This window comes from Pristis pectinata, chromosome 13, assembly GCF_009764475.1.
Source record: "Pristis pectinata isolate sPriPec2 chromosome 13, sPriPec2.1.pri, whole genome shotgun sequence".
Lineage (NCBI taxonomy): Eukaryota > Metazoa > Chordata > Chondrichthyes > Rhinopristiformes > Pristidae > Pristis > Pristis pectinata.
In genome coordinates, this window is record NC_067417.1 from 4,432,797 (window position 1) to 4,458,952 (window position 26,156).

The following is a 26,156-nucleotide window of genomic DNA, read 5'->3' on the forward strand; positions in this document are numbered from 1 at the left end:
AAGATGCTCCGTCAAAGTTGGAGAGGGATTAAAAGGCAGACAGCTTCAGGGTGGGTATTCTGGTTTAGGTCATTGGAAGCTTAGGATGTGGCTACCACTGCAGGCTTAATGATAGTCCGCGAGCTGGAGAAGTGCAGAACATGGAGACCTTGGTGAGTGATAGGCTGGAGGAGGTTACGGAGATGGTGAGGGGTCACATCACAGGTTTGGAGATGAGGATGAGTGTTTTGAAAAACTTGCCAGATTAGGAGACAGCGAACATCTTAACTTCTTTACAACCACTGAAGTACTCTTGGAGAAAGGTTGTAGTTGGAATATTGGAAACACTATCAATTTATGCGCAGTAAGCTCCCGCAATGAGCAGATGATCTGCGTGTTCGATTGAAACTAAATATAAGCAAGTACGAAGGAGACACGAGAGACTGCAGACTCTGGAATCTGGACCAGCAAACAATCTGCAGGTTGAGCAGCATCTGTGGGAGGGAAGGAACTGTTGATATCTCAGGCCAAGTGATGCAGGGCTACAGTTGAATAGCTTACTTCAATATTCTGAGTGCAGACGAATGGTTCTATTGAATCACATTACAATGGGAGCACGTCACAACTGACAAGATACCTCTGAATACTCAAAACCTTTTTGTTGGGATAAATTAATTCACATGGATGGTCTAAAACCTTCTGAGGACGGAAACCCCAGATAATCAAGATTAGTGTTGTGAAGGCTTCGTGTTACTAATCTCCCAATTACTGATAGACAGAGCAAAAGTACCTCTGCCTGTGCTTGATGTTCAAGATGACAAAATAATCAGACTGGTCTGAAAGCTTCCATGATCTCTGTCACAATGGTGCAAAATAACGGAACTGAAGGTGTCTGGTGCCTGGTTTGACGTAGGCCAATTAACATAGCCCCATTGTTTTATGTATGGCTGATGCTCTCAGTCACGTCAGTTTGCAAACATCTCTTGAGCGACCCCTGCAGTGGTTCAGTCGCCTGTGCTCTGCTGACCGTACTGATTGTTTACTAAGCTGTCTTTTTAATTTCAAAACTGATTACTGCTTATAGTTTACATTTGTAGGGGTTTTGTTGGTGCTTGCTTGTATTAATGCTTGCTCTTCATTCAGATCTTGAAGAAAGTCCCATGTTTCAAGTTCCCTGACAGTCGTCAGGTGGAATTTAATTTAATTGAATGATTTTTGCTAACATTTGGATTTAAAGGTTGTGGGAAAATGGTGGGTATACCTTTTCCATAAGTCTTCACTCTTATGGACTATTGGATATTACTCCAATTAGTACTCCCAACACACTTTTAATTCACTTATTTTTTAGATGTTACGGAGCAGTGTAATGACTTTTCCAGTGAACCCGCTGTGTTTAAAGGAAGTGCCAGAGATTGAGCCCAAGTGAGTTTAAAGGGTGTGTGGGAAACTAAAGCTGGTGAAAGGGAGGAGGTAAAATAAAAGAGGGTAAATGCTAAGGGGAGAAATGGGAGGGAACTCAGGACGGGGAACGGCGGGGAAACTGAGAGGGACAGAGATTGAGAAATTGAGAGAGGTGGGAAAATCAGGGAGGGGAAGGGTTAATTGGCACAATAGTGTTTAAAGTTTAAAGTTGAGTTTATTGTCACATGCACAAGTTCATGTGTGCAGAGGCGCAATGAAAAACTTATTTACAGTAGCATCACAGGCACATAGCATCATATGAGCACCATTCACAAGAAAAACAAATTAAATATAAATTATACACAATTTTTACAAGAACACAATGAGAACAAAAAAAACACGAAGTCCATTTTAGTGCAAAGTGATCAGTGGTCACAGTGTTGCTAAACTGCAGTGATTAGGATTTTGCTGGTTGGTTCAAGAACCGAATGGTTGAAGGGAAGTAGCTGTTCCTGAACCTGGTGGTGTGGGACTTCAGGCTTCTGTACTTCCTGCCTGATGGTAGCTCCAAGAAGATGGCCTGGCCCAGATGGTGGGGATCTTTGATGATAGATGTTGCCTTTTTGAGGCAGTGCCTCCTGTAGATACTACCAATGGTGTATGATAGGGCACAATATTGTGTGATTGGGTCCCTCTCTCCGTGGAGCAATCAGATCAGGCCCTGTGTTGGATTCATGGCACTGCATAAGTGATTACTGGGGTCACAAACTGTAGCATTTAAAGCACACTTGTTGCAGGAAGTGCTCATAAATCAGGGCAGGGGATTCGGTACAAAAGGAATCAAGGCCCTTGTGGGAACCTTTAATTCCTGATGCTGTATGGTTTACTACTCGTTTAACTTTGAGTGAAGGTCACAACCCTTCCATCCCAATTTCTGTCAATGTGTCAGAGCTAGCTAGTGACATCATCACACACATGAAGTAATGATGCAAATCACATTTATTATTACTGACTTATGACGTGAAATTTGTTGTTTTGTCGCGGCAGTACAGTGCAAATACATGAAAACCTATAGATTACAAAATAGATAAATAGTGCAAAAAAAAGGAATGATGAGGTAGTGTTCATGGGTTCATGGCGGAGGGGAAGAGGCTGTTTCTGGATCATTGAGTGTGGGTCTTCAGGCTCCTGTACCTCCTCCCCGATTGTAGCACCTGAGCAGCTCCTGAGCTGAGGTGAACTGGGACACCAGGTTCCTGGTCCAATATCCCGATCGGCAAGAATTCAAGAGGAAGTGGAAGGAGAGAATTCAAAGCATTTGCAAACGTTTTTATGCATGATTAACAAGTGTAAACCAAGCATACAACAATTTCTGGGCTATCATCTCCAACATCTGCCCTATCAAACCCCTTAATAATTTAAGTGACCTACATTAGGGCACCTCTTGATGATTGTATTCCCAGGAACATGCAAGCGGGATATCCATCTCAATACAGACCAAGAATCCTTGCTAGTCTGCGATGTTCCATTGAGATCAGTAACTCCACCTTTAGCCCTGTCATTCTAGTTAGAAGATAACCATTTATCTCTTCAGTCTCAATGGGACTCTTCTGCAACTCACTTTATTTAATTTCCAATGACCTGCGTGACCCTGCCTCTAATCACAGAGACTAATTGGAGAAAAGATATTCTGATTGTTGCTTGACACCATTACCACAAGTGATTGGGAGCTAATAGGATTTTAATGACATTCATTTGGAATTGCCAGCCTCGTGGAGATCTGATAAGGAGGTTCCCAATCAATGGGAGACAATCACGACAATAGCACTTGAGAGATCCCCACATCTTTCTGATGTAATTATCACCGTAATGGAACAGGGGATTGAGGTATCTGCAGAGAAGCCTGTTGTAACACGTTGGCACCAGATGCATTACTTTAAGCAACTCCAGAAACAGATAGACAGCCCCATTTGATTGAAACTAGTGAGCAGTGATTTACATGCCAGTAGTGGAAGATGTCTTGTTCTCCCCAAGTATTGCTAGATCAAAACATACTGTTAAAAGGAATAATGAGGTTGATCTGGTTAAAGGGGAGATGCAGTGAGCTCTCAGGAATAAACCTTTGACTCCTGTTATTAAATGTTAGTAAACTAGAAAGAGTGCACAAAAGATTAACCAGCTTGTTGCCTGGATTTGGGGGACTGAGTAATAAGGAGAGGTTGTGTAGACTAGGACTTCATTCCCTGGAATATGGGAGATCGAGGGGTGACCTGATAGAGGTATATAAGATCATGAGGGGCATAGACAGGGTGAAAACACACAGACTTTTTCCCAGGGAGGGACGGGGTGCTAAAAACAAGAGGGCATAGGTTTAAGATCAGAGGCGAGAGATTTAAAAGGGACATCAGGGGCAGCTTCTTCACACAAAGGTTGGTGCGTATTTGGAATGAACTGCCAGAAATAGTGGTTGAGGTGGGCACATTAGCAACACTTAAAAGCCATCTAGATAAGTACATGGATAGGAATGGTTTAGAGGGCTATGGGCCAAACGTGGACAGATGGGACCAGCTCTCTGGGCAACACAGTCGGCAGGGATGAGTTTGGCCAAAGGGCCTGTTTCTATGCTGTGTGACTCTATGACTCAGTGGAGAGTACAAACCCCTGCTTTGGATCGTGCTGATGACTGGAGTCTGGAACTCTGGTTCACACCCAGTGAGTGTCATGTGTTCAGATTCAGATTAGTTTATTGTCGTATACACCAGGGTACAATTCCTTGCTCACGTGAAGCTCACAGAGTAAACAGTGTCCATGGTGATAATAAATGCAACAATAAATGTGCAAAACAACAGAATACTGCAAAGATTGTAATGCAAGAAGAAATGCTGAAGTGACAATAACAGGAGAGGTAGAATTAAGGGTTCAAGAACATGGCAGCACCACTTGAAAGGGGAGGTGAGAGAGGTGACTGGTTCAGGAGTCTGACAGCAGTGGGGAAGAAGCTGTTCCTGAGTCTGGACGTCCGGGCTTTCAAGCTCCTGTATCTTCTCCCAGAAGGTAGAAGAGAGAAAAGGGAATGGCCGGGGGGCATGCATCCTTGACGATACTGTTAGCCTTTGGTGGGTATGGCTGTCCCAGGGTTGCCGGAGGTCCTATATTGTGCAGGACACCCTGTGTTTAAATGGGAAATTTGCCACCCTGTTTGTTATCAGCACGAGATGCCTTTTCCTTCATACAGTCATTGTGAACTGAGAACCTGATCTTTGAAGATCAAGTCTGCAACTAGATCCTCGATTTCCTCATAGGGAGACCAGAGTCAGTGCGGATTGGTAGTAACATCTCCTCCTCGCTGTCAATCAACACAGGCGCACCTCAGGGATGCGTGCTTCACCCACTGCTCTACTCTCTCTACACTCATGACTGTGTGGCTAGGCACAGCTCAAATGCCATCCATAAATCTGCCAATGTCATCGTTGTCATCGTGGCTATCCCTTGAGGTCGAGGATGATGGTCTTTGTTCCATTGATCTATTTTCTTGAGAAGTAGCCCACAGAGCAAAGACGCCTGTGCGTGTATTTGTTTAACGTGTACGTGATGTTGCACTACAAAAAGCACGCGATACTTCACAAATCAACCAACTGATTCCAATGGCATGGAAACCACGATGATTGAAGCTGATGGATTTGTTGCAGCCTTATCTGCCTTCGCAGCCATTGAGTTCGAAATAACTTCATCCACCTGTTCCACTGCTGAGGTCTTGGTTGGATTGTTCTTTGTCAGGGACCTCACCATCGACCTAGTAGGGTTTATTGTCCTGGTAGGGTCTCCCATGGCGGTAAGGTCGATCTGCCAATGACACCACTGTTGTTGGCAGAATCTCAGATGGCGACGAGGAGGCGTACAGGAGTGAGATAGATCAGCTGGTTGAGTGGTGTCACAACAACAACCTTGCATTCAACGTCAGCAAGTCCAAGGAATTGATTGTGGATTTCAGGAAGGGGAAGTTGGGAGAACACACACCAGTCCTCATTGAGGGGTCAGCAGTGGAAAGGGTGAGCAGCTTCAAGTTCCTGGGTGTCAACATCTCAGAGGATCGATCCCGGGCCCAACACATTGATGCAATCATGAAGAAGGCACACCAGCGGTTCTACTTCATTAGGAGTTTGAGGAGATTTGGTATGTCACCAAAGACGCTTGCAAATTTCTACAGATGTACAGTGGAGAGCATTCTGACTGGTTGCATCACCGCCTGGTATGGAGGCTCCAACGTGCAGGATCGAAAGAGGCTGCAGAGGGTTGTAGACTCAGCCGGCTCCATCACGGGCACAGCCCTCCCCACCATTGAGGATATCTTCAAGAGGCAGTACCTCAAGAAGGCAGCATCCATCATTAAGGAACCTCACCATCCAGGACATGCCCTCTTCATATTACTACCATTAGGGAGGAGGTACAGGAACCTGAAAACTCTCACTCAACATTTCAGGAACAGCTTCTTCCCCTCTGCCATCAGATTTCTGAACTGTCCATGAACACTACCTCGTTATTCCTTTTTTGCAATATTTATTTTTGTAACTTATGGTTATTTTTCTGTCTTTATGTCTTTGCACTGTACTGCTGCTGCAAAACAACAAATTTCACGACATACGTCAGTGATAATAAACCTGATTCTGATTCTGATTCTGAAGTCCCAGGCTTGTCTTGAGCCGAGTCTTTCTGGGGCAGTTTTAATTTCGTCTGTTCATTTTTTGGCATTGCTTGCAACACTAGCTTTTCTTGGCCATTCCTGAAAGCTCTTGTGGAGGTGGTGGTGAATCACATTCTGAAACTACTGAAGTCTCCCTGAAAAAGGAGTACCAACTGTGTTGTTGGGAGGGAGTTCCAGAATTTGGTCCCAGCAACAATGAAGGACTGTTGATGTATTTCCAAATCAGGATGGCGTGTGATGTCAAGGGAAACCTTCACGTGGTGGTATTCACATACTCCTTCTGTCCTTGTCCTTCTTGGTGGTAGAGTTCACAAGTTTTGGAGGTGGTGTTGGAATAGCCTGGATGAGTAACTGCAGTGCATTTCTTAGTTGATGCCTACTGCAAGCTGGTGGTGGAAGGAACGATTGTTCATGGTGTTTGATGAGTTAATGTGTCCTGGATGGTGTTGAGCTTCGGGTATTGTTGGAGCTGAACTCATCCAGGCAAACTGAGAGGTCCGACGAGTCTCCTGACTTGGACCTTGTAAGTGGTAGAAAGTCTTTGGGATGTCCTGAGGTGAACCACTCACCCCAGGATACTCAGAGTCTGACCTGGTCTTCCAGTCGTGGTGCTTATGTGGTCCATCCAGTTGTGTTTCCGATTATTGGTGACCCCCAGGATACTGATGTTTGAGGGTCTTCAGTGGTAATGCCACTGCTTGCCAAGGGTAGGTGATTAAGTTCTCTCTTGTTGGAAATGATTATTGCCCATGCCTTAGTGGTGTGCATGTGACTTGCCACTTATTAGCTCCTGCCTAGATGATGTCCAGGTGTTGCTACATATACACATAGATTCAGAGTCATACTGGACAGAAACAGGCCCTTCAGCCCAACATGTCGATGCCATCCATCAATTACCAATATGTACTGATCCCATTTTGGCTCAGAACCATTCATGTTTTGGCAATTCAAGTACTCATCCAGATACTTCTTCAAAGTTGTGAGAGAGTCTTCGTCCATCACCCCCTCAGACAACATGTTCCAGATTCCCAAACCCTAAACATCCTCTGGATGAATAAAACATCTTCAGGTCCCCTCTACACCTCTTCATCCTTTATCCTAAACCTATGACTTCCAGTTTTTGACACGTTTGCCATGGGGTAAAGTTTCCTACTATCTACCCTGTTTATGCCTCTCATAATTTTGATACTGTTAGCTGGGTCTCCCTTCAGCCTCCTCCACAAGAAAAATAAGTCCACCCTCTCCAGATATGTGAAACAGTCCATCCCAGGCAACATCCTGGTGAGTCACCTCTGCACCCTCTCCAGTGCAATCTCATCCTTCCTGTCATGTGGTGATCAGAACTCTAGAGCATAATGGAGCCAAGGGTTGTGAGGAACAGGGAAGAAGGCTGAGGCCAAGGTCAGATCTGACGTGATCTTATCAAATCAAGGGGCATGTAGTCAATTCTTAGTCCTATTTTGTACATGGTTTCATTGTAGAAGATAGGATTAAGTCTCCTCTCCCTGTATATTGGTGGCACAGCCACAGATAGGGTATTCACATCGCAGCCTGTTAGTCAGCACCCAATCATCCTGCTATTCTTCTGTGGCAAGGGGGTAAAGATAAAGGACATAGAACCTAGAACAGTCCAGCACCGGAACAGGCCCTTCGTCCCAGGTTGTGTCGAATTAATTAAATTAGCAATTAAACACCTAACTAAAATGCCCTTTTAGAAAAGATAGAGAGGGAGGTAAAAGGGGGAGGGGGAGTTAACACTTTTGATCAGAAATAATATCACAGCTGCGTTCAGCGGGGCCATAAAGGAGGGTTTATCCACTGAGGCTATATGGGTAGAACATAAAAATAAGAAAGGTGCCATTACTCTGATGATATATTTTCTCAGGAGCGGCAGAACATAGAACATAGAACACTACAGCACAGTACAGGCCCTTCGGCCCACAACGTTGTGCCGACATTTTATTCTGCTCTAAGATCTATCTAACCCTTCCCTCCCACATAGCCCCCTATTTTTCTATCATGCATGTGTCTACCTAAGAGTGTCTTAAATGTCCCTAATGTATCTGCCCCCACAACCTCTGCCGGCAGTGCGTTCCACACACCCACCACTCTCTGTGTAAAAGACTTACCCCTGACATCCCCCTTATACCTTCCTCCAATCACCTTAAAATTACGTCCCCTCGTGTTATCCATTGACGCCCTGGGAAAAAGTCTCTGACTGTCCACTCGATCTATGCCTCTTATCATCTTGTACACCTCTATCAAGTCATCTCTCATCCTCCTTCTCTCCAAAGAGAAAAGTCTTAGCTCACTCAGCCTATCCTCATAAGACATGCTCTCCAATCCTGGCAACGTCCTGGTAAATCTCCTCTGCAACCTCTCTAAAGCTTCCACATCCTTCCTATAATGAGGCGACCAGAACTGAACACAATACTCCAAGTGTGGTCTGACCAGAGTTCTATAGAGCTGCAACATCACCTCACAACTCTTGAACTCAATACTCCCAACTAATGAAGGCTAACACTTCATACGCCTTCTTAACAACCCTATTGACCTGCGTGGCAACCTTGAGGGATCTATGGACGTGGACCCCAATATCCCTCTGTTCTTCCACACTGCTAAGAGTCCTGCCATTAACCTTGTATTCTGCCTTCAAATTCGATCTCCCGAAATGTATCACTTCACACTTTTCCAGGTTGAACTCCATCTGCCACTTCTCAGCCTAGGTCTGCATTCTATCAATATCCTGTTGTAATCTACAACAACCTTCTACATTATCCACAACACCACCAACCTTTGTATCATCAGCAAACTTACTAACCCACCCGTCCACATCCTCATCCAGGTCATTTATAAAAATCACAAAGAGCAGGGGTCGCAGAACAGATCCCTACGGAACACCACTGGTCACCGACCTCCAGGCAGAATACGCTCCATCTACCACCTCCTTCTGTCTTCTATGGGCGAGCCAATTCAGAATCCACACAGCCAAATTTCCCTGGATACCATGCCTCCTGACTTTCTGAATAAGCCGTCCATGAGGAACCTTATTCCGTGTACACCACATCCACTGCTCTACCTTCATCAATGTGCTTTGTCACATCCTCAAAGAATTCAATCAGCTGAGGGAGACCTGAAAGAAGTTTATAAAATTACAAGAGGCGTAGATGGAGTCGACAGCCGATATCTTTTTCCCAAAGTGTCTAATACTAGAGGGCATGCAGTTAAGGGGGGGTTGGGGAGGAAGTTAGGAAAACAGGATCCGAGTTAAGTAGATTTGGTTGGGTCCATGGCCAATCTCCGATACACATCAGTACTGGGGAGAAACTGATATGCTGTAATGAGCTTCAGTGATGATAACTAATTACTGATTCGTGGTGTGGATGTGGGCTTCTCTTCCACATGCAGAAGCTGGCTTTGTACCACAGTCTTAACATCCCTGCACCATTCCAACTCCCCTTCACTTCTCTCTGTACATTTCATATCTACCATGCTTATAGCCTGTCTCTCTTACTCCCATTCATATTCCTTCCTCTAGTCCTCTCCCATAAATATCCCACTCCCTCCGATTCACTCCCATCTACATCCCACTCCCTCCAGTCCTGCTCCTATCACATATCACTCCCTGCTTGGCATGATCTCTCATTAGTGCTTCAATGTACAGTGCCAGGGGCCTTCATGAAGCTTTGATATCAAAGCTATCGCTAAACTTGTAACAAGCCTAACGTACTAACAGTCCCCATTTCTGCCTTCTCCATATTAATAGCTACACAAGGAGATGACATATCATAGCAGTGTAAAAGTGATGACATTTTCTGCCCTTATTAAATAGCTTATTGCATTATACATGTTGCTCTACTGAAGATCACATTGGGCATAAGAGTTGAAAGTTAATGAGATGCCTTCAGACTGTGTGAGATTCATTCACCTCCTCCTCCTGCTGAATATTTATGTAAATGCATTATAAAAAATATTTTAAATGTGGAAGAAAAATAGCTGTGTAAGTACATTTAAACTTGGGGAATCAATTCTTTTGGAACTCAAATAGTGTTTGACAGGCTAACTGTGCAGGAAGAAAAGATGCAGGATAGGCGTTTGGGGGAAGCAGGGATTGCCGTGGTAGGATGTGGTAGAAAGGTGGCTTGGGCTTTCAGGGTTTGGTGTGCCTGGTTCTGTGAAAGGTTAATGAAGGTGACTGTGATCTCTCTGCAAAGGGAAAGACTTTGATGTGACCTAATTGAAGTTTTGAGTTTATGCAGGAGCTGATCTGGTCAAATTATTCACATAGATGAAAAGTTCAAAGCCAGATTGACAAGATAAAATAAAATGGTGATGTGGAATTTACAGATCAGTTAGCCACGGAGTCAGAGTTCTGTAACACGGAAACAGGCCTTTCAGCCCAACTCATCCATGCCGACCAAGATGTCTATCTGAGCTAGTCCCATTTGCCTGCATTTGACCCATATCTCTCTAGGCCTTGGCTATCCATGTACTTGTCCAAATGTCTTTGAAACATTATAACTGTACCCACCTCTACCACTTCCTCTGGCAGCTTGTTCCGCACACCCACCACCCTGTGTGTGAAAAAACTTGCCCCTCAGTTCCCCTTTCAAATCTTTCCCCTCTCACCTTAAACCTGTGTCCTCTAGTTTTAGACTCTCCTACCCTGGTTAAATGACTGTGGCTATCCACCTTATCTACACCTCTCATGATTTTTATATGAGGTCACCCCTCTGCCTCCAATGCTCCTGGGAAAGAAGTCCCAGTCTCTCCATATAACTCAATCCCTCCAGTACTGGTAACAAGCTTGTGAAACTTTTCTGCACCATTTCCAGTGTTATGGACTCAGTGAAAGTCCCTTTAAGATAGAGAGTGTGTGTGTATGTGTGTGTGGGGCGTGCTTACGTCAATAGAAGATAAAGGACGTAATGACGTTGTTGAAGAGGTCAGAAGAGGAAGAAAGAGAGAGAGAGAAGGGAGAGAGACACCAGCCTGCTTGTTTTCTCTATCGATGGATGAGAAACAATAACTGTGTTTGCCACTGAAATCCATGTATGGAAGTTGGAAGTAATCCGGTGGAGTTCACTTTGTTGCTGACCTGTAGAAGGAAACAGGTATTTGTGTGTGGACGACCACGGTTCGGATGCTTTTCGGGGTGAGGAAGTCACTACCGAGTAAACACTGAAGTGTCGTTTGGGTTCCATCGTGGAACATTTGGATTTCGTATGTACTCTCTCTATGTTTTCTACATCTACATCTTATCTTCAGACAACGGTGGTTGTTGAAGAAGCCCTTGCTCATGTTTCACCTTATGGCTTGCGGAACTGAACTTTAAGAACCATTCAGGAACTGGGAGTTTTGGACTTTGTCACACACACACACGAAGAGTTTAGTTTTGGGGTTAACGTTCGAGGTTTAACATTCTTGAATTCTAACATACTAACATTTTTTTTAACTTTTATTTTACGTATTATCATAAGTAGTGATTAATAAAATAGTTTTTAACACTGAATCATGCTCAGTGTGTTTCTTTTGTTGCTGGTTCGTGACACCAGCTTAATGACATCCTTCCTATAGCTGGACAACCAGAACTGCACACCAAGTGTGGACTCACCAACGACTTGTACAGTTGGAACATGATGTCCCAACGCCTGTACTCAGTGTCATGACTGATGAAGGCAAGTGTGCCAGATGCCTTCTTTACCACCCTGTCTACCTGTGTCTCCATTTTCGGGGTACTTGTACCCTGCTCTACACCATTCTCCGAGCCCTACTATTTACTGTGTCGGTCCTGCCCTGGTTTAACTGACCAAAATGCAAAACCTTGCACTTATGCAAGTTAAATTCCATCTGCCATTGTTTGGCCCACTTCCCAGTTCATCGAGGTCCTGTTGTAACCTTAGACAACCTTCTTCACTGTCCACTACACCATCACCTTTGGTGTCATCTGCAAACTTACTAACTGTATTAACAACATTGTCATCCAAATCGTTAGGAGCAACAGTGAATCCAGCACAAATCCCTCGTCACAGGCCTCCAATCTGAACAACAGCTCTCCAGCTACCACTCTCTTGTCTCTTTCTACCAAGCCAATTTTGTACCCAGTTGGCTAGGTCACCCTGGATCCCATGTGATCTAACCTTCTGGACTAGCCTACCCTGCAGGACCTTGCCAAAGGCCCATTTGATCCATGTTGGTGTATATATTCCATGGGAGCCATGTCCCCACTCTATCTGCACTCAGCTTCATCATCCAACCAGCAGATCTTTCCATTCCTTTTCTTCTCTTGCCTTTGAAATTAAGAAAGGCATGCGTTACATGGTGCAAAAGTACAATACTGCAGATGCTGAAAATACAGATAAAGACATCAAGTATTGTGTGAAGCAGCATCTGTGGAGAGAGAACACAAGTTAATACGTGGATCAATGGCCTTTAATAAGATCAACACAGAATCTGCTGGAGGAACTCAGCGGGTCGAGCAGCATCTGTGGGAGGAAAGGAATTGTCGACGTGATGCAGGGTTTCAACCCAAAACATCAACAATTTCTTTCTCCCCACAAATGCGGTCTCTAGTGTTGCCTTTAGTAAGATGTTTGATCGTTCTGATGAAAGGTTATTTCCCTGAAACCAAAGCTGTGTCTCTCTGCACTGCCTGACTTGCTGAATGTTCCCAGAATTTTCACTCTAGGCAAACTTGGGTTGTTTCTCTGGAGCGGTGGAAGCTGAGGGGAGACCTGATAGAAATTTATAAGATTATGAGAGGCATAGATATAGGTATCCAGTATCTTTTTCCCAGGGTCAAAATGCCTAATACTAGAGGGCATGTATTTAGGGTGAGAGTGGGTAAGTTCAGGGCAGGCACGGTAGTGTAGTGGTTAACGTAACGCTATTACAGCACCAGTGACTTGGGTTCAATTTCGGCCACTGTCTGTAAGGAGTTTGTACATTCTCCCCGTGACAGCGTGGGTTTCCTCCGGGTGCTCTGGTTTCCTCCCACATTCCAAAGATGTACGGGTTAGGAAGTTGTGGGCATGCTATGTTGGCGCCGGAAGCTTGGCGACACTTGCGGGCTGCCCCCAGAACACTCTATGAAAAAGATATATTCACTGTGTGTTTTGACTAATAAAGATATCTTATCAAAGGAGACATGCAGGGCAAGTTCTTTTTACACAGGGAGTGGTGGGTGCCTGGAACACACTGCCAGGAGTGGTAGTGGAGGCAAACATGATAGAGGTGTTCAAGAGGCTCTTGGACAGGCACGTGAATGTCCGGAGAATGGAGACATGTGGACATTGTGTAGGCAGAAGGGATTAGTTTAGTTAGGCATTTAGTTACTGGATTTATTTACACTCTCAATCCTGATGCAAAGTTTTGACCCAAAACATTGATCATCCCTTTGCCTTCAGAGATGCTGCTTGACCGGTTGAGTTCCTCGAGTAGTTTATTTTGTTCTTGGTTTAGTGTCTCATTCACTAGATCCAGTCTCCTTTTTAAGAGTGATTTCGGGGGGGGGGGCGTAAGTTGGGGGGAGGGGAGGGCATATACTTTCATCTAAATGGTAATAATATCATCTGGATTTCGAGTTTGCTTTGCAAGTGTATGCAATTGGAAATTGATGCAAAAGAAATTCTGTTTTAAGTTCCCAGCCCCCAGCTCCTTGCAATTCACTTTAATTAAATGCTTGGATCAATGGCCTTTAATAAGATGTTTAATTGTCCTGGTTAAGGAACAGCACCCTGACTGTGGCCCACTGCAGTGGAACATACCTGTCACTCAGCACAACCTTCGCCTCCTTCAAGGACAAGGGAAGCAGACATACGGGAGCAACTGCAAGTTCTCCCTCAAGCTGCACGCCCTCCTACAATGAAAATACATGGCCGTGCCTCCAGTAAATCCCGGGACAACTCTGTGGGACTACTGTCATCAGACTTCAAGAAGACAGCTTCCACTGCCTTTTCAAGGACAATTGGGGTGGATGCTTAGGCCTTGCCTGTGCCCCAAATGCCCCATCAGTTAATAAATAATAGGAACATGGTTTTGTACCATCCATCACAAAGCCAAGGGCTGGGAACTTGGAACAGAATTAGCTTTGCATCAATTTCCAGTTGCAGAATAGATACTGTATTCAGAAGATTATTTAATGCTTAGGACATGCATAGTTCAGTCGACCTTGTTATTACCATTTAGCTCAAAATATCCAACACCCTTCCCCACCGTCAATACATTTCTTAAATGGGAAGGTGGATTAGTCTTTGGCCTGGGGAAGCCCAGCCGTAATCTCATTGAATGTTGGTGAGTAGTGGGACGGAGTGAAGGATCTCAGTGACCGACTCCTGCTCCTGTTTTATTGCATTCAGTGGGACGTTACTCCAACACCTCGCCTGCTTCTCCAAGGTGGATGCTACTCCAGTGAGGACAAGGGTCATTCACACTGCCCCTGCTCTTCAGCCCAGTATGAATCTGATTGAGATCTCAAGCCTCAGCTACTGAGCTGGGCTGACGTATCGTGGGGGTGGGGGGGGGGGGGGGAGTACAAATAAGGGCACCGCCTTACTGGCTGAAATAAACTTAAGATTGTTCCTTCAGGCAGATCGGCAAAAAGAAGGGGGGATGTTTCCTTCTGTCAACACTACAAGAAGCAGATTAATTGATTATTCATTTCATTTGCTGTTTATGGGATCTTCTTGTGTACAAGCCACCCAGTTTATCCAATGGTTTCACTTCAACACGAGGACAAGATCAAAAGGAAATAAAAGCTCATCCATTTTTACGGTTAGCGTAACATTATTACAGCGCCAGCGACCCAGGTTCAATTCCCGCCAGTGTCTGTAAGGAGTTTGTATGTTCTCCCCGTGTCTGCGTGGGTTTCCTCCGGGTGCTCCGGTTTCCTCCCACATTCCAAAGGCGTACAGGTTAGGAAGTTGTGGGCATGCTATGTTGGTGCCAGAAGCGTGGCGACACTTGCGGGCTGCCCCCAGAACACTCTACGCAAAAGGTGCATTTCACTGTGTGTTTCGATGTACATGTGACTAATAAGTAAATATCTTTCTTCTCTCACTGCCACTCCTGTCTGCCAGTTATCTTGGTGAACCTACTCCCAAACTGCCAGCACTTGAAGGTTAGGTAACTGGGTCTCTTGTGCCCCAAAACCTTCATCAGAAACATTTCAGCAGTTCGCCACCATTAGAGGGAGCCTATAAATGCTGGCCTTGCCAACAATGGCCAGATCCCAAGAACGAAATATAATAAAAGGCTGTTTTCTCAGGACTTGAAGTTCCGCACCTAATGGACATTCCGGCTGGACCTCGGTATGGGATACCAGAAAATCCCTCACATTAAAAAGAAATCCCTTTAATGGAGGAAATCGTTACCAGAAACTTCCAGTTTCCAGAAGGGCTCATGATAGTCACATTTCTCAGGAGATCCTGATAAAAGTGGTTCACTGCCCTTCCCTGAACCCCAGAACACCAAACTCACATTGCTAGCATTTGCTTCTTATACTTTGAGGTGTTTTTCACATCTACCATTGTCACAAAATACATTTACGCACTCATCTAAGCTCTAAGTAAGTCAGTGGTCTGGATTTTACATCAGCTGTGTAACAATAGTCCTAACCACTCACCTCAAAGAAAACGTCTCCCACAGAGATCTCTGCGGCATGCATGTTCCCTTTTCAAGCCCTCGCTGTTGTCAGGCATCAGTTCAATCGAATCTCTGGCATCAGGCAGTTGTGATGTCATTCAGCTAGCTGAACAGCCGATTATATTAAAGAATTCTCATGTTAAATGAAACCAGGAAGGAAAATGCAAAAACTTTAATTAACTTTTTATGGAGTGTGAAATACAGACTAGTACAAACACAGAAGATTAAGACAGAAGCTAAAATAGCAAAAGTAAACATACTTTTTTTTAATTTTAATATCCATTATGTCTTGAAACATTTATGTGAGGGAATTATAAACCATGATATAAAATTAGGGTTTTAGGGTCAGTGAGTTTACTAAGCAGTAATCACGTTTTATTGTACATTAAAAACACAATTGGATCTGATAGAACAAAATCATTTAGAGTAGTTTCCAGCAAGACTAGCTTGTAAATAGCTTAAATTCAGATTGATTGAAATAATTTGCCTTGATTCTTTACAGAAAGGTAATCTGTTGAGGTGGTTATATCTGTACAGCAACTTTTGGATTTCCATGTTAAGTTAGGAGTGCAAATGCTGTAATTATTGTTAGTTTCATAGAGTGGGTGACAGAAAGTCCCATCATTTTGTCCATGTAACTGCTGCAAGATCTGGGCCCATATTACATGCCATTTCCAGTGTCACTTGCCACATGCTCCTTATTTTCTACAGCCACAAGCTTTCTTGTTATTTTGACTAGTTTTCCGTGTGACCCTGTGCTAAGTTATAGGAATTCTTTGCAGATGTGCATAACAAGCTTACTTTGAAAGGAACTATGGAAGTACATGCATATGAATCAGAAGCAGGTGAGTGCCTCTCGGCCCCGCTCGCCTGCTCTGCCATTCAATAAGACACTGGTTGATTTGAACACAACTTCAATCTCATATACCTGACGACCCCCTTTCATCCCTTTTCTTTCCCAGTAATAGGTGGCATAGTGGCACAACATTGGTGCCTCGCAGCTGCAGTGACCCAGGTTCAATCCTGCCCTCCGGTGCTGTCTGTGTGGAGTTTGCACATTCTCCCTGTGACCACGTGGGTTTCCTCCAGGTGCTCCAGTTTCCTCCCACATCCCAAAGACATGCGGGATGTGAGGTTAATTTGCCACTGTAAATTTCCCCTTTAATTGGTATTGGTATTGGTTTATTATTGCCATTTGTACCGAGATGCAGTGAAAAACTTGTCTTGCATTCCGATCGTACGGGTCAATTCATTACACAGTGCAGTTACATTGAGTCAGTACAGAGTGCATTGAGGTAGTACAGGTAAAAACAATAACAGTACAGAGTAAAGTGTCACACCTACAGAGGAAGTGCAGTTCAGGCAGATAATCATGTGCAAGGCCATAACAAGGTAGATTGTGAAGTCAGAATCCATCTCATCATATAAGGGATCCGTTCAATAGTCTTATCACAGTGGGATAGAAGCTGCCCTTGAGCCTGGTGGTACGTGCCCTCAGGCTCCTGTATCTTCTACCTGATGGGAGAGGAGAGAAGAGAGAATGACCCGGGTGGGTGGGGTCTTTGATTATGCTGGCTGCTTCACCAAGGCAGCGAGAGGTATCGACAGAGTCCAAGGAGGAGAGGCTGGTTTCTGTGATGCACTGGGCTGTGTCCACAACTCTCTTATGGTCCTGGGCAGAGCAGTTGCCGTACCAAGCTATGATACATCCAGATAGGTGGGGTTAAGTGCCAAAAAGAATCAAAAGGGAGTTGATGGGCATTTGGGAGAAAGGTAAATTGCAGGTGAATGAGACTGATGGCATTGATAGGATTGAGAACCAGCAGGAACCCGATGGGCTGAAGGGCTTTCTCCTCGGGGGATGTTGGGCAGGCTGGGATATTTTCCCTTGGAGCGAAGAAGGTTGAAGAGTGACCTTATAGAGCTTTATGAAATTATGAGGGGCATAGATAAGGTGGATGGTCACAGTGTTTTTCCCAGGGTAGGGGAGTTTAAAATTAGAGGGCGTAGGTTTAAGGTGAGGAGAAAGATTTAAAGGGGACCTGAGGGACAAGTTTTTCACACAGAGGGCGGTGGGTGTATGGAACGAGCTGCCAGAGGAAGCGGTAGAGGCAGGTACAATTACAATGTTTGAAAGACGTTTGGATGGGTACATGGATAGGAAAGGTCTAGAGGGATATGGGCCAAACGCAGGCAAATGGGGATTAGCACAGATAGGCATCTTGGTTGGCAGAGATGAGTTGGTCCGAAGCGCCTGTTTCCATGCCGTATAAATCTATGACTCTGTGATTCTAGCCCGCTCTATTGACACGGGTCCAGTGGTGAGTCAATCTCTACAAAAAGGGATCCCAATGACAAAGCTTCCACTATTGAAGTGGTTCGTCATGAAGAGCCACTCCCAAAAAACAGGTTTCTGACAACATGAGCCTATTAAAAGGTTTCTTGATGATGATACTCTCACTATTAAAAGCGTCCTGAATGATGAGACTCGGTCTATTAAAGGGATTCCTGCTCCTTTTAAAGGGGTTTTCCTGATGGCTAAACACCCTATGGGTTCCTCATAAGGAGAGTTCTACAATTAAGAGAGGTTTATGGTAACGATTCCCTCTATTATAGGGAGTTCTTTTGAATTTGAGGGATTTTTCCTGCTAGCGCAGGAAATTGGCACGAGCTGGATAGGCACTGTGGTCGGCGTGGACTGGTTGGGCCGAAGGGCCTGTATCCGTGCTGTATTACTCTATGACTCTTGCCAAGACTCCCTCTAATAATCGGGTCCCTGATAATGGGACTCAGTCCATTGAAGGGGTTCTTGACTGAAAGGCTTCTCTCGTGAAGGATGTCTATGATTCTGAGAATCCCTTTGTTAGTTATCTGACTCTGTGAGTTCCCACCATCAATGATTATTGTACCTAATTTTCTACAGCTAAATTGAAGGATTTTGTCCAAGACCCTTGTTTAAATCACTCTGTGACTTTCTTTAACCTGACAGGACACATGGCTGATATAAAGGTGCGGAGGGGAGCTATGAGCAGGAGGAAGCAGGAGGTCTACCTGTTGCCGGTGGTGATCTCAGATGGAGGCGTGCCCCTCCTGAGCAGCACCAACACCCTCACCATCCGTGTGTGCAGCTGCAGTGTGGACGGCAGTGTGCAGTCATGCAACGCGGAACCCTTGACGCTGCCAGCCGGTCTCAGCACTGGTGCCCTGATCGCAATCCTCACTTGCATCATTATACTTCTCGGTAAGTGGAGCTTCAGAACGAGAGGCAACAAAGGGGGAGAGAAAGGAAGCTGGAGAGAGCAGGACAATCAAAGAGAGTGAAACACAGAGAAACAGCAATGGAGTCACAGAATTTGGTAAATTGGTTTATTATTGTCACATGTACAGAGGTACAGTGAAAAACTTTGTTTTCCATGCCATCCATACAGAGCATTTCATCACATCAGTGCATTGAGGTAGTACAAGGGAAAACAACAACAGAATGCAGAATGAAGTGTCACAGTTACAGAGAAAGTGCAGTGCAGGCAGACAATAAGGTGCAAGGTCATAACGAGGTGGATTGTGAGGTCAAGAGTCCATCTTATTGTACTAGGGAACCTTTCAGTGGTCATATAGCAGTGGGAAAGAAGCTGTCCTTGAGCCTGGTGGTACATGCTTTCAGGCTTTTGTGTCTTCCACCGATGGGAGGGGGGGAGAAGAGAGAATGTCCGGGGTGGGTGGGGTCTTTGATTATACTGGCTGCTTTACCGAAGCAGCAAGAAGTGTAGACAGAGTCCATGGAGTCCCTGATGTGCTGAGCTGTGTCCATAACTCTTCAGTGTTGGGCAGAGCGATTGCCATACCAAGCCGTGATGTATCTGGATAGGATGCTTTTTATGGTGGATCAATTAAAAATTGATGAGGTCAAAGGGGACATGTCAAACTTCTTCAACCACCTGTGGAAGTAAAGGTGCTGGTGAGCTTTCTTGGTCATACAGTCATACAGCACGGAAACAGGCCCTTCGGCCCAACTCGTCCATGCCGACTGTGTTGCCCAGTGAGCTAGTCCCATCTGCACGTGTTTGGCCCAGAGCCCTCTAAACATCTCCTATCCATGGACTTATCTGGATGGCTTTTAAATGTTACTAATGTTCCCACCTCAACCACTATTTCTGGCAGCTCTTTCCAAACACGCACCACCCTTTGTGTGAAGAAGCTGCCCTTGATGTCCCTTTTAAATCTCTTGCCTCTGACCTCAAACCTATGCCGTCCCTGGGAAAAAGACGAAGCGCTTCCTATGCCCCTCATGATCTAACACACCTCCGTCAGGTCACCCCTCAATCTCCTACGTTTCAGGGAATCAAGTCTTAGTCTATGCAACCTCTCCTTGTAACTCAGGCCCCCAAGCCTAGGTTCATACCTGGTAAATCTTTTCTGCACTCTTTCTAGTTTCATAACATCTTTCCTGTAATAGGGTGACCAAAACTCTACGCAATAATGTGGAAATTAAGGAGGACCAGACCACTCAGCAGACAATGAGATACTTTTGAATTGTGTTTACTGTTGCAATGCACTAGCCATGCAAGATCCCACAAACATCAATGTGACAATGACTGGATAGACTTTCTAAAGTGACCTAGTTGAAGGATAAATAATGTTGGATCATTCAGGACTTTCTCCGAAAAGGTACATTGGAATGAAAAACAAACTGCTGGAGGAACTCAGTGGTTCAGGCAGCATCTGTGGGGGGTAAAGGAATGGTTGACATTTCACATAGAGAGCCCGTCTATATTTCTGTACAACGTATTCAGCCCCGTCCAGTCCTGATGAAGAGTCTCTGCCTGAAATGTCGACTGTTTGGTTCCCTCCACGGATGCTGCCTGACCCTCTTGAGTTCCTCCAACGTTTTGTGTGTTGCTTCAGGTTTCCAGCATCTGCAACTATCCTTTGTCTCAGCCCATTGAGTTTATGCTAGGTCTCAGAGTAATCCCTTTCATCCACTTCCCTCACTGAGTCCCTTGTAACCTATTCTCTCCTACATAGGGAGAAACAGCACAGAAACAGGCCCTTCAGCCCATCAAGTCCATGCTGACCATCAAGCACCCGTTTACGTTGAACCCATTTCGTTCTCCCCACATTCCCATCCACTCCCCACAGATACTACTGCTTACGCACACACTGGGGGCAGTTTACAGCAGCCAATTAATCCACTGCCTTTGGGATGTGGGAGGAAACTGGAGCACCCGGAGGAAACCCAGGCAGTCACAAGGAGTGTGTGAAAACTCCCCCACACGGATTGCACCGGGGCTAGGGATTGAACCTGGGTCTCTGGAGCTGTGTGGCAGCAGTTCTACCAGCTGTGCGCTGTGCTGCCTTGCTTTTCCCTGATTCCCCCATCAACCTCCTACCACCCACCCACACTTGCAGTAGTTTCTAGTGGCCAATTAACCTACAAACAAGCAGGTCACATCAAGTTGTGTTTATTGTCACGTGCATAAGTCCATGTGTGCACAGGTGCAATGAAAAACTTACTTGCAGCAGCATCACAGGCACATAGCACCAGATAAGCAGCATTCACAAGAAAAATATAAATTAAACATAAATGATACATAGTTTTTACAAGAGAACACAATTAGGACAAAATAAAAACAAAGTCCATTTTAGTGCAAAGTGGTCCCAGTGTTGCTATACTGAGGTATTGATTAGAGTTGTGCTAGTTGGTTCAAGAACTGCATGGTTGAAGGGAAGTAACTGTTCCTAAACCTGGTGGTGTGGGACTTCAGGCTTCTGTGCCTCCTGCCCGATGGTAGCTGCGAGAAGATGGCGTGGCCCGGATGGTGGGGATCTTTAATGATAGATGTTGCCTTCTTGAGGCAGCACCTCCTGTAGATACCACCGATGATGGGGAGGGATGTGCCTGTGATGTATTGGGCTGAGTCCACTACATCATTTTGGGACATACGTGAGCATCTGAGAGGGGAGATATACCTTTGGTTTAGCATCACTTCCAAAAGACTGTGCCCCGGCTGAGTTGCATACTGGAGACTTTTAAACTGAGGTCTCACCTACCCTCTCAGGTAAACACAAGAGATCCCTTGATGATGGTGCACTTCAGGGGAATTCTCCCCGGTGCCCTGGACAATATTTATCTCAAATCCAAAAGTAAACTGCTAGAAGAACTCAGCAGGTCAAGCAGTATCTGTGGAAGCAAAGAGATTGTCAATGCTTCGGGTTGTGACCCTGCATCAGGACTGAGAGTGAAGAGTGGAGATAGCCAGTATAAAGAGGTTGATGCAGGGTTTGGTAGGTGACCAGGAGGAACCAGATTGGGGGGTGAAGGGCGTGTGATGATTGGCAGGGGAGGGGGGGCGTACCAAGACTGGTGAGTGATGGATGGATAAGAAAAAGCAATAGAATTAGGCAGATAGGATCATGAGGGAGAGGGGAGGGGAAAGGTGAACCAAGGCAGAAGAAACCCTGGGGGATGGGGATGTGGATGATAGGCAGATGGGACCAGGTGTGAATAGTGATGAGTCTGGGTAATGAGGTGGGGGCGGGAAGGGGATAGGTGAACGGAGGGGGAGAGACCCTGGGCGAACAGGTGGCAGTGGTAAAGGCTCCTCTGCCTCACCCCTCCCTCTCACCTCCACCCTCTACACTCCCAGTCCTGATACAGGGTGTTGACCTGAAACATCAACCATCCCTCTGCCTCCACAGATGCTGCTCGACCCACTGAGTTCCTCCAGCGGTTTGTTTTTTTGCTCCAGATTCCATCATTTGCAGTATATTGTGTCTCTATCAGAAGAGAAGGATTGCCTGGGCATTATCACAGTGCTGTTGTGGGCTCTCACTGTGCGCAAAATAAACTACATATTCCTCTAAACCTTTCTACTCATGTAACTGTCCTAAACACTGTAATTGTACCCGCCTCTACCACTCCCTCTGGCAGCTCGTTCCACACACCGACCACCCTGTGTGAAAACACTTTCCCCTTTAAATCTTTCCCCTCTCACCTTAAACCTATACCCTCTAGTTTTAGACTCCCCTACCCTGGGAAAAAGACTGTAACCTTATCTCTGCCCCTCATGATTTTGTAAACCTCTATAAGGTCACCCCTCAGCCTCCATCGCTCTGGGGAAAACAGCCCCAGTCTCTCCTTATATTTCAAGCCACCAGTCCTGGCAACATCCTGGTGAATCTTTTCTGCACCCTGTCCAGCTTAATCTCATCCTTCCTACAGATGGGTGACCAGAACTGCACACAGTGCTCCCAAGTCCCACCAACATCTGGTACAGCTGTATAATAATGTCCCAACCGTTGTACTCAATGCCCTGACCGATGAAGGCAAGTGTGCCACAAGCCTTCATTACCCCGTATCTCCCTGTACCTCCACTTTCACGTCCACGAAGCCTCTGGCACCTCTCAGCAGGGGAAAGAGCAGGATTCCTGTTCAGACTGACTGCAGTTGCTGGACTATTTTGGAGAGCGGGACCCAGAGCTCTGGGAGAGAAAGAGAGACAGCAAGCAGATACCTGCGCGTAGAGGTGAGGCTAGTGTGTGGAATTGAACACTGTCGTGTCGAGGATTCTCGTTCGTAGTTCAGGGCTCTTTGCCAGAACCTCCCACTTCACATTCCCACTGACAGTCTCTGCACATTTTAAAATATTAATTTCCTTTCATGTTACTTTGGTAGTTTGCTTTGTGCCATCATTATTTTCTCTGTCATTGCCAGTTAAATTCATATTTCACAAATGGAGCCTTTAAGTGCCATTGTTACTCATTTAATTTCCTTTAATGAACCAAATGCCTTTTCTACCGTACAATATGTAGGAGGACAAAGATAGTCGGGCAAAATTACAGCATCTAACCAACAATGGTCCAACCAGCGCCTCACATCACATGAAATGCAAAGTCCCCGACTGTGATGCTTGTACATTGTGTTCCCCTGACAGGGAACATCAAAATTTGTCTTGTTGTAGAAAGCCCATGGCAACTGTCTCAAACAATATTATTCACAGCTCATTAGTTTCAGCTATTCTTCACAGGGCACCTGAACATAAGCAATAACAAATACATTAAACTGTTTGGACAATAAACTCCTAAACACTGCATGAAAACCCATCCATTATAGAGCCCTGGCTTCATGCTCAGGAATCTCAGCTGTACCGATCAGATTCAGGTCATGGGCTGTGCACTGATGCAGTGCTTAGTGCTGCTGTCTCACAGGTCCAGAGACCCGGGTTCAATCTTGACCTCTGGTCTACACCGCCTGTGTAGAGTTTGCATGTTCTCCCTGTGATTATGTGGGTTTCTTCCGGGTTCTCCGGTTTCTTCCCACATCCCAAAGATGTGTGGGTTGGTGGGTTAATTGGATGCTGTAAATTGCCCCTAGTGTGTGGGTGGGAAGAAGGAGATTCCGTGGGGAATTAATCTGCACATGAAAGAGAATGGGCTACAGGCAAATAAATGGGAACGGTGGGGAGATGGGAATGGTCTAAGAGCTGGCATAGATGCAATGGGCTGAATGGCCTACCTCTACAATGAGAGAAATAAAATATTGGCAGGTGGTTCAATGACTCAAATTCAACGTGTTGGAAGAAGACTGAGGGATATTGGAGGAAGACGTTCTCGGCACAGGGAATGTGAATGATCTGGAACTCACTGCCTGTGAGGCTGGTGGAACCAGAGTCATTCCTGCCTTTCCATGTGGAATTGGATGGGCACAAAGGGAAAATAATTTTGCAGGGTTGCAGGGTATGTACAGGGACTGGCATGGGCTTGATGGGCTGAACAGCCTCCTTCTGAGCCAGCGATTCTCAATCATTCTGCACTCTTTTGAGAGTTACCAATAATTCTGTTTTCGCCTTCCAGTCAGACAGGAGATCATAACACACTTCTCCTCATCACCCCTGATTCTTAGGCCAATCACCTTAAATTCTTGTCCATTCAAACATAGAACACAGAACAGTACAGCACAGGAACAGGCCCTTCAGCCCACGATGTCTGCGCTAAACATGATGCCAAATTAAACTAAATCTCTTCTGCCTGCACATGATCCACATCCCTCCACTCCCTGCAAATTCAAGCATCTATCGAACAACCTCTCGAATGCCACTATTGTATCTGCCTCCACCACTCCTCCAAGCAGCCCGTTCCAGGCACCATCACTCTCTGTGTTAAAAACTTACAAAGTACATCTCCTTTAAACTTTACCCACTCACCTTCAAGGCATGTCCTCTATTATTTGATTATGCACTCTCCTGTTAGTGGAACCAGTTTCCCTTTACTCAGTAAAACATCTTTTATTCGTTATTCAGGATCTGGGCGTCACAGGCAAGACCAGCATTTATTCCTCACCCCTCCTGGGTCCACCTATCACCTTCAGGTCTCACTCACTTCCCCTCCACCTCCTTTTCACACTGGCCCTCTCCCCTCTCCCCTCTCCCCTCTCCCCTCTCAGTCCCGATGCAGGGTCTCAACCTGAAATGTCAATGATTCCTTTTCTTCCCACAGATGTGCTCGACCAGTCGAGTTCCCCCAGCAGATTGTTTGGTGCTCCAGCTTATAGCATCTGCAGTCTCTTGTGCCAGCATTTATTATCCATCCATAGTTGCCCCTCAATCTCCCTAACCTGCCACTCAGGCAAATGACCCCAGACGAGAAGACCACTCACAAAGAACATCTGACTCATTGCTCTCAACTCACGTGTGGGTCTGAGCCCTGACAATGTGCATTAAAAGGCCAAGGCAGAACAATCATTGAACATTCAATTCTGGTCGCCTCATTACAGGAAGGATGTGGAGGCTTTGGAGAGGGTTCAGAAGAGGTTCACCAGGATGCTACCTGGATTGGAGAGTATGTGCTATAAGGAGAGGTTGGACAAACTTGAGTGGTTTACTCTGTAGCAGCAGAGGCTGAGGGGAGACCTGGTAGAGGTTTATAAAATTATGAGAGACATTGATAGAGTAGACGGCTGGTATCTTTTTTCCCAGGATCGAAATGTCTGATACCAGAAGGCAGGCATTTAAGGTGAGAGGGGGTAAGTTCAAAGGAGATGTGTGGGGCAAGATTTTTACACAGAGAGCGATAGGTGCCTGGAATGCATTGCCAAGGGTGATAGTGGAGGAGGATATGATGGAGGCGATTAAGATGCTCTTAGATGGGCGCATGAATGTGCAGAGAATTGAGGGATATGGACAATGTGCAGGCAGAAAGGTTTAGGCATCATTAGCTCAATTAGTTTGGCACAACATTGTAGGCAGAGTGGCCTGTTCCTGTGCTGCACTGTTGTATGTTCTATAACCAGGCTCATTGAATCCAGGAATACCATAGCATGGAAACCATTCAGCCACACACACAGATCAACACACCCCCCCACCAGATTCTACCACCATCCTATACTGTAAGAGCAACTTACAGCAGGCAATTAACCCACCAACTGGCATGGCTTTGG

At 45.5% G+C, this 26,156-nt stretch overlaps 1 protein-coding gene across 4 annotated transcripts in view; it reads left to right on the forward strand.

Annotated features, from left to right (window-relative positions):
- Positions 1-26,156, forward strand: part of LOC127577121 (cadherin-11-like) — a 235,210-nt gene that overhangs the window by 206,830 nt on the left and 2,224 nt on the right. For all 4 annotated transcript variants that reach the window (XM_052028023.1, XM_052028022.1, XM_052028025.1 and 1 more), the window contains one exon: positions 18,714-18,965. In XM_052028023.1, the coding sequence (XP_051883983.1) occupies positions 18,714-18,965 (252 nt within the window). The remainder of the gene's footprint in view (positions 1-18,713; positions 18,966-26,156) is intronic.